The 13,265-nt window shown below is 44.8% G+C and overlaps 2 protein-coding genes across 2 annotated transcripts; one reads left to right on the forward strand and one right to left on the reverse strand.

The window, feature by feature from the left end:
* The first annotated feature begins 1,152 nt into the window (after positions 1 to 1,152).
* On the forward strand, positions 1,153 to 12,661 carry LOC306704049 (transmembrane prolyl 4-hydroxylase-like). Its single transcript, XM_079170260.1, has 9 exons — positions 1,153 to 2,147; positions 2,729 to 2,810; positions 7,294 to 7,487; positions 7,582 to 7,672; positions 9,364 to 9,526; positions 9,646 to 9,831; positions 10,275 to 10,365; positions 11,103 to 11,226; positions 11,583 to 12,661. Exons 1-9 carry the CDS (start codon positions 1,785 to 1,787, stop codon positions 11,798 to 11,800), a joined length of 1,512 nt encoding a protein of 503 aa, XP_079026386.1. The 5' UTR covers positions 1,153 to 1,784; the 3' UTR covers positions 11,801 to 12,661.
* Positions 3,003 to 4,582, reverse strand: LOC306704060 (secreted frizzled-related protein 5). Its single transcript, XM_079170271.1, has 4 exons — positions 4,377 to 4,582; positions 3,775 to 3,950; positions 3,605 to 3,691; positions 3,003 to 3,477 (listed from the first exon to the last, which is right to left on the reverse strand). Exons 1-4 carry the CDS (start codon positions 4,553 to 4,555, stop codon positions 3,158 to 3,160), a joined length of 762 nt encoding a protein of 253 aa, XP_079026397.1. The 5' UTR covers positions 4,556 to 4,582; the 3' UTR covers positions 3,003 to 3,157.
* Positions 12,662 to 13,265: the final 604 nt, after the last annotated feature.

Here is a 13,265-nt window from a genome sequence, read left to right on the forward strand (position 1 = left end):
TTGTCTGTACAGTAACACAAAAATGACGCAAAAGCTGATTATGATATTTTTTATTCTAATTTATTAGTCGTTATTTGAAAATTTTTAGACCAAAATAATTAAATTGAATCAAATATAATCAATGGATTAAATGGGCCGATTTCCCATGTGAAGTAGGCAGCCTGTAAAACAATTATATATATCTTATTTTATATTTTACGGTTGCTTTAAGGGAGCTTTCCTATGCCCTTGGGGTCATCTCAAGGTTCAACATCTTAAACTGAAGGCTGGTGTTACAAACTGGAGGTGCCGGGTTGGAAAGAGGAGGATATTATGGAGGCAGGGACGATGTAATAGTTTAAAAATCTGACTCCTGTAGTCTCAACAACTTTAAAATAACCCTGGTTTCTAAATTTAAAATGCAATTATTTAGTGTTAGAGTTCTCCTTTAAGAATATATCCAGCCTAGAATTAAACCATATCACTGTAACATGAAGGGAAGGCTAATACAATTAATATAGCATGAAATTGATGATGTGTGAATTAAAAGATAATAATAACCCCTCCTGTGCTCTGCAGTGGTGTAAAGTAGGCCTATATTTATCAAAATACTGTACTTATGGACATTTGTTGTGGTAGCCTACTTGTAGTAATTGTAAGTATTTTAATTGTTTGCTACTTAACTACTGTCACATATCAGAGTCAAATACTGCACTTCTTACTCCACTACATTTTTTACAGCAAACCTACTAAATGTATTACCTCTGTACTTTTACTAAAGTAGAACTTTTCCTAGTTCCGAGTAGAGTATGGGTACTTTTACTTGAAGATACTACCAGGAACTTCCATTTTTGTGTTGTTTTTGGCGGTCCCTGTGGACGAAAGTGGTATTGTTTTCCGAGCACCAGACTCTCTTTAGAAAACCTCTCATTTTACGGCATCTGTTTTACAACCAGTTCAAAGTTCCTCATAGTAATTTTACATAAAAATATATAAATCGGCTATTTATTCCACATCTTCCATATAGTGGTCCGTTCTGGTTCAGACCATATTTTTGCCCCGGCGTTGACCGTTAGAGGCCGCTAACGGTTTCACTGTGCGACCGGAAACGGAACCAACGGCTCATCTGCAGTCGTTAGTTTTGTCCGTTGTTGTTAGGCAGGTTGTCAGGGGCAGCGCACAAGCTAAGCTAACCTGTAGCTAACCTGTAATAGCTAACACGGGATTTAAGGGACTTCAGTTAATGATGACACATTTATTTATCAAAGAAAACGACTCCGAGCTGCCATGTTTCTTCGCGTAGAAGCAGAAGAGACGACAATGTTGATTTTTTTATTGAAACAGCTCGTTAGTTAGCTAGCTAGGTTTAGCTAACATCAAGCTAACAAGCTAATGCAACGAAGCAGAGGTGTGATAAAGACGTTGGCAGTATCGTTGCCTCGTAAATATATATATATCCAGTATACATATATATAATAGTACTTGATAATGTAGTATAAGAGACTACTGAATGATGATACTACTTTATATATCCAGTATACATATATATAATAGTACTTGATAATGTAGTATAAGAGACTACTGAATGATGATACTACTTTATATTAATATTCTCTCTGCTTTCATTGTTTGTACACACATTGTGAAAGGGTCAATATTGGCATAACTTTGTTAATTTAATCTTATATTCAGTTTTTAGGTTTTACTTTATAACGTCTGCCTCTTGGGACTACAGATACAGTTTTTATTAATGTGCACTGTCCCTTATCAAATAAACCAATAAATAAATTAAGAAAAAAAAGAAAATGGAAGAAGAAGCTCAGGAAGATTTAATGGAGGAGGAAGAAGAAGAAGAACATGACGAAGACGACGTACCGTCATCATCGTCCCTCAAAGCTCCGTTTCGCGCCTCCACCAGAATGCAGATCCAGAGAAGTAACGTCTGCTCTCGTGCTTACTTCGTGGTGGTCATGGTGTTCTTCCACGTGTACATCGTGAACGTCATCGGCCTGCTGCTCTACGTGCACTACAACAACGGGCCCGGGGATGTGGTCAGCGACGACGAGGCCAAACCAGAGGTTAGCGACAGAGGAACCACGAGAGAGGAGCTCCACGTGGAGGAGGACTACAGTCAGAGCTTCAGTCTGCCACGCATCGAGGGGATACGGGTAAGAAAAATGACATCAATTCAGTACGATAATCACTGATGGATGACCCTACAGTCCTTGCTAGCGCCACCCACATACAAGTACCGCTAGTGCCACCCACATACAAGTACCGCTAGTGCCACCCACATACACGAGTACCGCTAGTGCCACCAACATACAAGTACTGCTAGTACCACCCACATACAAGTACCGCTAGTGCCACCCACATACAAGTACCGCTAGTGCCACCCACATACACAAGTACCGCTAGTGCCACCCACATACAAGTACTGCTAGTGCCCCACATACACAAGTACCGCTAGTGCCACCCACATACAAGTACCGCTAGTGCCACCCACATACAAGTACCGCTAGTGCCACCCACATACAAGTACCGCTAGTGCCACCCACATACAAGTACCGCTAGTGCCACCCACATACAAGTACCGCTAGTGCCACCCATATATAAGTACTGATATTTTACATTAACAGTAGATTGCTTAGTAGATTGATTTTTAAAATTCATCATATTTTAATGTGACATAAAGCTCATGCATTTAAACCTTGTGCATGTGTTGACGATGCTTATTGTCCTTCTGCAGGTGGGACATGTCCAGCAGGTGTCCCTCGTGCCAGACCGAACTCACGACATGAGGACTCTCAGCCTGAAACCTCTGCTCTTTGGTGAGTGCTCTTCATAAATACATAACATTTCATCAACACACACAACGTTTAATTTTTCTCAAATCCGTACAAATGTAGACCAGCAATTATTTACTTAAGATTCACAGATTTGTACATTTTCTATGAAACATATTTTTATTTTGACTTTGACCTCCGCTTCCTGAGCGACACAGTGTTGGTACTTTATGAGCTGACTGCACATCTCCACCATGACCAGAGAAGTTTGTGCGATAATTTGCACAATTCGCAGGTTTTTAGTTGTATTCTAAATGCTATGCACACTTTGCAGCCGTTTAATGCACCTCAGTTCTTTTTTGAATCTTCTGACCTATATATAGCACACGATCCTAGCTACTGCATCTGTGATGTTTCCACTTGCGCGCGGCTGCCACCAGGTTCTTGTCCCGTCTTTGCCAGGCGTACGCCTTGGTGACCACCAGGTGCTCCCCCTGCACCGTGCCCGTGACCAGGAAGGTACCGCCTCGCGGGCTGCGCCGCGTCATGTTCCTCACGCAGGTGGCGTCCCGCTCCAGCCACAGCTGTACACGGGAGCGGATCTGCACGCCGATCAGGGGTCCGTGCTTCAGGACGTCCAGTTTGGCGGCCAGCGAGAACTGAGACAAGCTCACCGGGCTGAACTTGAGCCGAATCAGACGCAGTTTCACGACTAGGGAAGGAAAAGAAGATAAAACTCAAACCAGGAGCCGTGTGCTTTTTGTGTCTATTAATTGTCCAAAATGATTGGAAAGCTGAGGACAAAAGGCAGAAGAAGGTGACAGAATATTGATACTCACCAAAATCACTCCGACAAAAGGTCTCCAGTGTGTCCTTTGAAGAGGCGGCCTCCTCCAGCTCACAGTCCCGACAGCTCGCCTGAGGCACTGAAACAGCAAAGCCGCCATTTAAAATGGTTTGTTGAACAAAGTGGACTGAAGCGTATGCGTCCATGTAGCCGGATTCTTACCTCCACGTCCTCCTGTGTGAGCGGAGCCGTTGGTGATGGAGGAGATGCACATCAGGTGGTCTGCAGGATACTGGTCGCAGTGCAGAATGTCCGGCCACGGGTAGCCGTAACAACTCATGATCGGTGCACAGCTGTCCCGCACGGACTCACACAAACTCCTGCAGGGCGATATGAACCTGACGAAGAAGAGACAAAAAGTTGTCCCGTGAACATCACAGTTCCTACAAAAAGTTAAAACGGTTGACCGTAGGGCCGGCGATAATCTAATATGATCATTACTTCAATGGAAGCGTATCGTGATGAAATCATATGTGGCGATATCGTTGTCTAAATTGATCAAAAACAAGCACGTACTAATTCAAATTTCTCAGAAAATCGGATTATTCTGCACTCAATTTTCTTAATTTAGTGAAATAATAGTACTTTTAAGTATTTAATTCACACAAGAGTTTACAAAACAATGTGGTTATTTCATATTTATTTATTTATCAGCCTACCCAATAACTCACAATATCCTGATATATATATTGGTATTGTTTTGGTCACCAAAGTGGACAATATTTGTCAATAGAAAAGGAAATCCTGTTTGAGAGTGAACGTACCTGTCGAGGCAGAGCGGTGCAAAGAGGGAGCAGAGGAAGATGCGGGCGTCGGGGTGACACTCTCTGGCGAGCAGCGGCAGCCAGCTGGCGCTCTGTTGGACCGCCTCGGCCAGAGACTCGTGGCCCAGCAGGTTGGGCATCCTCATGGTGTCGTATCCCATGTTTTGGCACAAGGCCATGCCCGACGGGACGGGGACGCAGCGGGAGGAACTGCCCCGCGACCCCCACCACCACCATCCGCCTTCACCTGCAGAGAGCGCGGACCTGACGCCGGCGGCTCCACCAGGACCGAGAGCTCTGGTGCCGCTCGGCCCGGCGAGCAGAAGGAGAAGCAACAGTAGGGAGGCTGGATGGGAGGACTTTGTGATAGAAGGAGGGCAGAGCACCGCAGTCATCCTGGGATGGAGGGCTGGGAAAAGGAGGAGCAGTCCTGAAGTCGGGTGTATGAAGCCCCCCGTGTGACAATGCAGGAGAGGCTGGAGGATAGGTGTATTTATAGTGGGGCGGTGATTTGCATAGGAAGGGGAGGCGTAGGAACAAAGAGGTGGGGCACACATTACTGTTTCTAGAGATGTGGATCCACTTGTATTTGAGGTCAGATGTAAGTGTGTTTGACAGCTAAAGGTCTGATCGGTAGATCATTCAGTGTTTGGATATTTGGGGATATCTCCACAGAGACTGGCCCTCATGCAGTGAAACTCCTCCAACCCTGTCCCGCCCTGACCTCAGTGCTGTTACTTTATTTATCTTATCCACCTCACCTGCTGAGAGGGGTGTTTTTATGGATCCTTATTGCTCACGAGAGACAGAAGATGATGTATAATAAACCATAATAGCAAGGAGACCGTAGAGCTGCCCTGCAGAGCGATAACCTTCCAAGAGACGATGATCAACATGCAGAAACTCATCATCACCTCTGGGACATTGTGATGGGAAACAGATTCTTGTTTTTCATTGACCAGATTAAGAATGGAATAAATGGAGAAATGAATCAGATACTGAATATAATCTGTAGTTGCTGCTCTTGTGTGACACAAACAGAATCGGTGTCGCCCTGCTGCGTAGCCGTGACCTGATTCCTGTCCAGACAAGCAGGTCACTTCCTTTCCGGGCGGAGGTGTGGGGGGGGGGTGCTCGGTCCCCCTTCATTCATATCAGTGATCCAGATTAATGAGGCTTGACTGGACAATAGGGATTCACCAAGTTGGGTACAGTGTAAAAAAAGACACGGGTGACAAACAAGGTCTCCACTGTAACAGGCAGCCGACCTGCCGGAAGCCTTTTATTACGAGAGGAAATGACCACGAGACGGTGGTTTGAACCCTCACACAGAGACCTGAATACATGAGTCTACTAGGACACATACAATAGGACTTCTGCTGGTCTAACTACTTCTCTAGGAACATTAGAGACCAAGATGGAGCTGAAATGTTGAGAAAATCTAAATTAGAGCAAATAAAGACAAGAGATTGACGACTTTGAGTGGCTTAGAACAACTTTACTCATAAATAGATGTGAATAATCAATCTGATTCTCTTACTGCTTTGTGCTAATTGATAATAACAACGATAGACTCCCAGAAGCCCTCACTGTCTCTACCGTCGCCCGTGGGAGAGGTTATATATCACAAATGGCTCCCTGGGGACTGACGGAGGGGAATAGCTCCGACTCATTATAGCGATGCTTTCACTAGAGAGCTGCTGTACTTCAACACATGCTTTAAAAGGTACAGTTCATTAGCATCAAGTGGTTAACTGATGCATTATACGAACCCGTCGGGTCTGATGATGATGAGCCTCTGAGGTCTAGGGGACGTGTGTATGTATATGTGTATGTATATATATATTAGACCGGATTGTTCCACAAGTAGCCAGTTTAAGAGCTCATTTTAAACCAATAAGAAGCTAAATCATCGTCAGACCAGTTGTTCTCCACACGGACCGTTTACCTGCATTCAACCAAAGCCTGCTCCAACGTGATTGGTCGATACTGAAACCAGAACGCTTCCGATACCAAAATGTTGTCCCGTTGCCTCCACGTTCTGCATCTGTAACGTGAAATATGAATCTGTGTTCCCGTAGCGTGGTTTATGACAACAGGTTGACTAAGTTAGCATCTGCATGGTTTTCTTAGCACAGATCAAATGAGCTTGTTCTGAGTCCACGTTTCACTGAGATGAAGGGCATACACATGCTAATCATGCTACTATTAGCATACACTGATCAAACTGTCTGAAAGTCGGCCTCTTCACACTGAGAAGGTTTTGTTGGGCAATCTAAAGTAATCCATTTAGTCTGACAGATCAAGCGACTAGAGATCTTCTAATCCACTTAAGTCACACCACTCACTGTCTCAGGTGTGTGTGTGTGTGTGTGTGTGTGTGTGTGTGTGTGTGTGTGTGTGTGTGTGTGTGTGTGTGTGTGTGTGTGTGTGTGTGTGTGTGTGTGTGTGTGTGTGTGTGTGTGTAGAGGTTGTGAGTGGGAATTTAAAAGAAACCTTACCGGTGTGAAGTTCCCGTGTGTTTGCTGCCCAGTCGTCATGTGTGATCTTCACCAGTTAAACTGGGACTGAACCCAGAACGTCAGCCTCACTTTGCATGTTTCTGATGAGCGTTGCATAATCTCCAGGGCGCTCTCTTTGATCGATGGTTCATCCTTGATCCTCACTCTAATCTCGGGCAGACAGAGGGGCCTGCCGGGGTCACGATAATATGGATCTTTCATTTCCATAATTGTGTGCTTGGCAGTTAATTTGTGCTTTAAAATAAGTCCACTGAGAGTCTTTTCCAGTAGAAAAGACTCTCATAGAGACGAGAATGTGAATTAAATCTCCATTTTAAATGAGGATCTTCTGAAAGGCTTCTGAAGCACCACACATGTCCTCACATCCGCTGTCTGTCTCCTCTGTTCCCGTGCAGAGGTGTCCGGCTTCCTGTCGGAGGAGGAGTGCCGGGTGGTGGTGCAGCTGGCTCAGCTCAAGGGGCTGATGGAGAGCCGGACGACGGCGCCGGGTCGGGGACCGGAGTCCAGCCAGCCTCTGCTCTCCTTCAGCACGGAGGAGGTCTTCAGTCTGCTGGACCTGAACCAGGACGGGCTGCTGCAGAAGCAGGAGGTGAACTAGATCTTTCAGGAGAAGTTAGATGAACTGTCAGAAGAGCGTTTGTTTGAAATGAGACAAAAAAACAACAACATTCTGGTCTCTCCAGATTGTGAGTCACTCGCGGTCTCGTGATGGAACCTGGTTGAACCCGGACAACTTGCGGCAGATACTCTCTGGTCTGGAAGCCCGTCCAACAGGTCAGTGTGTGCGTGTGTGTGTGTGTGTGTGTGTCGGGACGTTTGTGACTGATTCCATTCCACAGTAAAAGTTTAAATGACTTATTGAATGAATTTGTGAGACAGAAAAGTTTTTAACCGTGATTTGAAATGTAACTTTTTTCAACTTAAAGGATATTTTTTTAATCATGATTGAGCTCTTATCTGATATCTGAAGTAAAGTGGAAACAGAGCAGAGATTCGGTCTGAACACAGAGACGGGTGCTGCTGTTCACTTGTTAAAGCTCGTTGAAGTGCATCCTCCTCTGATTCTGAACTTTATAGGACTTTACGTTCGTGTCTCTGCTGGTGAGAGTTCGTGTCTTTGTGAGGAGTGACACCGATGTGACCCGACTCCATTGTGCCAGACCTCCCAGTCCGGATGTGCCCTCATCCTATCTCATTAAAAAAACTGATTATTCTCTAAACCCCCCTTTTTTCTTAATTCCCCCCCCCCCCCCCCCCCCCCCCCCCCACACACGCCGTATCCCCCTCCCCCGTCCAGCTCTTCTCTGACCGGCCCCCCACAGCTATTGTTGATGCTGGCCGCGGCCTCCATTCAGCTGAGAGTAACCGCATAGGGTCGTAACAAAGAGAAGGGAGGCTGTTTATTGGAGTGTCCAGGAATTCAAGACTAAAATAAAGCTGCATTCCAGGTTCAGCTCCTTTTTTGGGCTCGCCAGAGGGGGAAGCGGCTCAGTTGCCAAAATCCAAGCCGCAGCTTTCAGGCTTCACCAGACTGAGCAAACAGCTGTTTCATTTCTGTCCAAAGACGGACTGAGACACTTGTTTCATCAGTTCATGTTCATGTTCCAATAGCTTTATTAAACATAACCAGCAGAACTGTCATATATTAATGGCCAAATTTGAGCCAGAGCCGTGCACATGTTTGGAACCAGTGGCGCCCCCTATTGAGGGGTTTCAAAGTAGTTTGTTCGTCGTTGTCATGAAACACATCCTGCTTTGCGTCGTGGCCACGCCCACTGGAATGAAACCTTCAGGGTTTGTTTCAGGCTCTCTTGTGGACACGTCCTGCATGTTTCATGACCGATTGGACAAACAGTTGTGTAGTTGTTTCCCCTGGTTTGCTGAGACATTAAAGACGCTTTACTTTAATCAGACTTGTGGTGTGAGGGACGGTGCGTTTTCTAGGTTTGTGGGTTTCTTTCTTCAAAATTCTAAATGGCAGAAAATATAGCAGGTGTACTCGTACGGTCCGAGTGGTTTTTTGTAGAGCACACTGAGCTGGACACGTGTCAAATTTCAAGTCAGTCAGACTGTGAAGGGGCGTGGCCTTTTCCAAAATCATATTTGTTACTTGCAACCAGCTTCATGTTTCTAGTTCATTCCAACTCACAAGAATTTGAGCTGCTGTGGAAAACGACAAATAATTATTACAGTAAAAATACTAATAATAACATACCAACGTAAACCCATTCAGGTTCTGCCCATTCAGGACTTGAACCCTCATTAAACTGAACTGTAATCGACGTGTTGCGTAACTGAAAGTCTGCTTTAATGATTGCACAGAGCTCCATTCATGTCTGTTATCAGGTTATATTTTAACTGTACTATTATGTCCCAGGCTCCCGGCTACTGGAGGGATATAAATAGTGTGTGTGTGTGTGTGTGTGTGTGTGTGTGTGTGTGTGTGTGTGTGTGTGTGTGTTCAGGGTTGCTGACCTTGGATGACTTCAGGCGTGTCTACGATCAGTCTCAGCGTCCCGGACAGCAGCGGAGCGGGAAGCCACGGAGTCATTTCAAACAGAGAAACAAACACACGAGGCTTCACCAAGGACCAGGATCCCACCATGTGCTGCAGACCCTCAGGAACAGGTAACCACACACACACACACACACACACACACACACACACACACACACACACACACACACACTTTACAGTAGTAGCCCACACACTCTTGATTTATTATAAACTTGTATTTCTTGCTCAGACTGATCAGTCTGACTCGTCTGCCCTCCTCATTGGTCGAGCTGAGTGAGCCGCTGCAGGTGATTCGCTACGAGCGCGGAGACTTCAGCGACGCCCACCACGACAGCGGCGCCTCTCGTTCAGAGACCACCTGCGCTCACTCTCGTCTGGCGGGGAACTCGTCCGCTCTCACGGAGGTGTCCTGCAGGTGTGTGTGTGATCGTGTGTGTGGTGTAGTTATGTCGTATCAGAGACTGGACACACACACACACCTTCATCTCAAAGCTCTCTGAGGATTTCATTTGAGGAGATGTTTTCACAGTCATATAAAGAAAGATATGATGACTATAACAAAGTTAAAATGAACTTTGTGGTGGTTGAAATTATTTTCTGGGCGATGGTTAAAATATAAAAGTTATTCTGGAAACTTGCTGTGAATTCTTGTTTTTAGAAAGAAAAATCGGCCAAGAAAACTGCAATGTGTGCATCTCTTTAAAAAGGTGCATTCATGCTGACTCGTGTCCTGGTTTTAGGACTCCTGCAGCACTCTGCTGCTCTCTGATAGCTGCTGTTACTGGTACATAAAGCTAAATAATGTCTCCTTTGACTACGAGGAGACACCGTTTCACGTTTACCTCTTTTTCCTCCCAGGTATCTGACCGTGTTGTTCTACCTCAGCTCTGCAGAGGAAGGAGGTGAGACCACCTTTCCTGTGGCCGACAACCGCACCTATGAGGAGCAGGTGAGTGTGCTGCCACCTGGCACAGTTCTGCTTTTACCTCTGTGATGATAAACGATGACAACTGAACATGAACCGAATGCTGCTGACGACACGCAGACGGTGCTGGACCAGGAATCTTTAAGGATCATTTATTGTCTTTATGGAACACGGGGAAGCACAACGAAATGCAGTTGCAGCTCAACATTCCTGTAGAGCGTTCTTTGAACCTGCATCATAAGGAATGTAACAATTCTCTGTGCAGACAATATGGCCGACATCTTCATATTAAGGATTCAACATGAGGGAAAAAACCCACGATGTAAACTCAGAGTCCTCCTCCTCTGGTCCTCCAGAGTCCTGCTCTCCGCCCATCTAGTGCAGCTTGATCCTGGACCACTATGGATCCAGGTCTCTGAAGATGTGGACTCAACACTCACCAACTTCTCACTGCTTTCATCCGTCTTATTTGTTCTGCTACCGGGCATCAAACAGCCAGGAGCATGCTGGGTAGTGGTAGTAGCCTCAGGTGCTAGCTGGGTTAGCTTAGCTTCCATCTCGACTCTCCTCTCTGGGGCATTTTACAGATGTTGATGAATGTATTCTGTCATGTACCATTAGTGATAAACACGTAAAACAGCAACAGATAAAGATACAAATGTAGCTAAATTACTGGGAGCTACCTGGAATTTACACCTCAGTGAACACTAGTGTGGCAGAATGAATGCTCAGACACTCGGTCACTGTGTTGTGGGTCTCAGGCGCTGGTCCAGGATGGAGTGGACTTGACGGACACCCAGCAGACGTGTGTCAGAGGGAACATGAGGATAAAGCCTGCGGCCGGGACGGCTCTGCTCTGGTACAACCACCTCTCTGATGGAAGAGGTGAGGAGGCTTATGATCATTCTTCTCTCTGTTTTAATCCTGAGTCAGTGATGTGAACCCTGTGAGAAAATGACTCGTGGGAAAAGAGGATCAGCTGATGATCGACTGAGAATCAAATTCTGTCTAATTGAAGTTTAGAAAGTCCTTAAGAGGAGACACGACCGGTGAATAAGGTACAAAATACAATGAATAGATATCAACATGAAACTTCCACAGTTAACTACTTCAATTAAGACTATTCTTTTTTGAATTACAAGTTTTCTGAAATGTTATGTTTAAATATGTAAATGAGGCGTTATCTAATGGTAACTTTTGGTGAAGTAGTGAAATAAATGCCCCCCCCCCCCCCCCTCCAGGTTGGATGGGTGAGCTGGACGAGTACTCTCTGCACGGTGACTGCCCGGTGAGCCGTGGGCTGAAGTGGACGGCCAACAGCTGGGTGAACGTGGACCCGGACCACCAGCAGCAGGCCCGCTACCAGAGACTAGTGGCTCAAAGGCATCGAGCGAAGTCGGGCATGGAGGAGCACTACCAGCCGCTCTCACACAGCGACCTCCTCCACCAGGACCTATAGCCGCACGGAGCCACCACCATCGAAACGAACTTGAGTCCGTTATGGAGCCGGTGAGGCCTGACCGGTGTTTGTATGTCTGTAGTCAAAATGAAAATTGCACAAAAATAGCATCCAGATACCTTCAGATAACGTGTCTCGCTTCATATTAGTCACTCAAGCTGCTTTGATCTTCACATTTACTTCATACAAAAGTACATTTAATCATGAAAGTTTACATAGATTCTGATATAGAGCTTAGGTCGGCAGAATACATGTTTTTCGGTTCATAAATAACAAATACATGTGAATGAAACTTTTTAAAATGTGCTGCCATCCTCTATTAAATAGCTCCTTAAATAAGATAAACAATAAGAATAACATATATATATATATATGTATATGCGTGTATGTATATATATTTATAAGGATATCCTAATGTGAGCTGGACAAGATACAGTCATGTCTAAGAGATACGCCTCCTCACCAGTCTTCCATTTATGTTTTTATTTATTGTTATAGTTATAATTAAAGCCTTTTGGTACGAGTCATATCAAAGTATTCATCTGTGAATGTGTTCTGTTCTTCATCTTCCAGAGTTCATGAGCTTTTATCATGAAATGTTATTTAAGGGTTCGATCTCTCGCTCCGTCCTTCAGCTGTTGTTCAAACTGACGTCTTTGATATTCTAAAATGTTGTCTTTCCTCACGTCACATATTTATTTATCTGAGAGTATTTATTTATTTATTTATTTGAGTGTAATTTATTTAAGTTAAAGGAATGTGTATTTATTATAGCTTGATGTTGCACTTGAGTCTTTCACTGTATTTTAATGTATTTTTTTCTTCTGTGTTACGAAACATATAAAGCAATGTTTTCCTTGTGTAGTTGTGAGTGTGATCAATCTTTGAAACCTTTTGATATATAGTCAGTGTCCACTAGATGTCGCCCAACATCAAATACGCCGCTGCAAGATAAGCATGAGGCAGTATAATCCTGTTAGCACCAGTTCTTATGGCCTCACTCCATCTGGAAGTGTATGTGTCATATTATTGGCTCACTCTTTCTAATGTCCTGCAGCAATTAAAAAAATACCCCACTTTTTTGATGGCACCTGCGAAAACACTCTTTAAACCACAAACATCCTCTTTTAGGTTTTTACTCCTATAATAAACAGACCAGTGGCCGTTGGGCTGACTTCTGTATAAACTTAACGGACTTCACTGAGATGAGGTTTTGTAGTAACGACTAAAACGGGCAGCAAATGTAACAACTTTATGCTTCATCACAGCGCAGAAAAGCACATTGCTGTATCAACAGATTAGTGGCAACTTTTTTGGGCTTGTTTTCTGTAACACAAGTTATCAAACTAGCGGATGGCTGACTAACTTGATAATTCCACCATGCTTTAATGCTACACTGATTATAGAAAATGGGCCGAACAGTGGGCCGGTGGTCAGGGGCAGTGCTGCGTCTAACGGTCCCGCC

This window comes from Pholis gunnellus, assembly GCF_910591455.1.
Source record: "Pholis gunnellus genome assembly, chromosome: 2".
NCBI classification, from domain to species: Eukaryota; Metazoa; Chordata; class Actinopteri; order Perciformes; family Pholidae; genus Pholis; species Pholis gunnellus.

Excerpts from the sequence above, each read along its gene's own strand:
- LOC306704049 (XM_079170260.1), top strand. The coding sequence starts at position 1,785 with ATGGAAGAAGAAGCTCAGGAAGATTTAATGGAGGAGGAAGAAGAAGAA. Across the intron at positions 9,527-9,645 it reads CTGCAGACCCTCAGGAACAG|ACTGATCAGTCTGACTCGTC; the intron begins GTAACCACACAC and ends TTTCTTGCTCAG. Across the intron at positions 9,832-10,274 it reads CTCACGGAGGTGTCCTGCAG|GTATCTGACCGTGTTGTTCT; the intron begins GTGTGTGTGTGA and ends TTTTCCTCCCAG.
- LOC306704060 (XM_079170271.1), bottom strand. The coding sequence starts at position 4,555 with ATGGCCTTGTGCCAAAACATGGGATACGACACCATGAGGATGCCCAAC. Across the intron at positions 3,692-3,774 it reads TCACACAGGAGGACGTGGAG|TGCCTCAGGCGAGCTGTCGG; the intron begins GTAAGAATCCGG and ends TTGCTGTTTCAG. Across the intron at positions 3,478-3,604 it reads CTTTTGTCGGAGTGATTTTG|TCGTGAAACTGCGTCTGATT; the intron begins GTGAGTATCAAT and ends TTCCTTCCCTAG.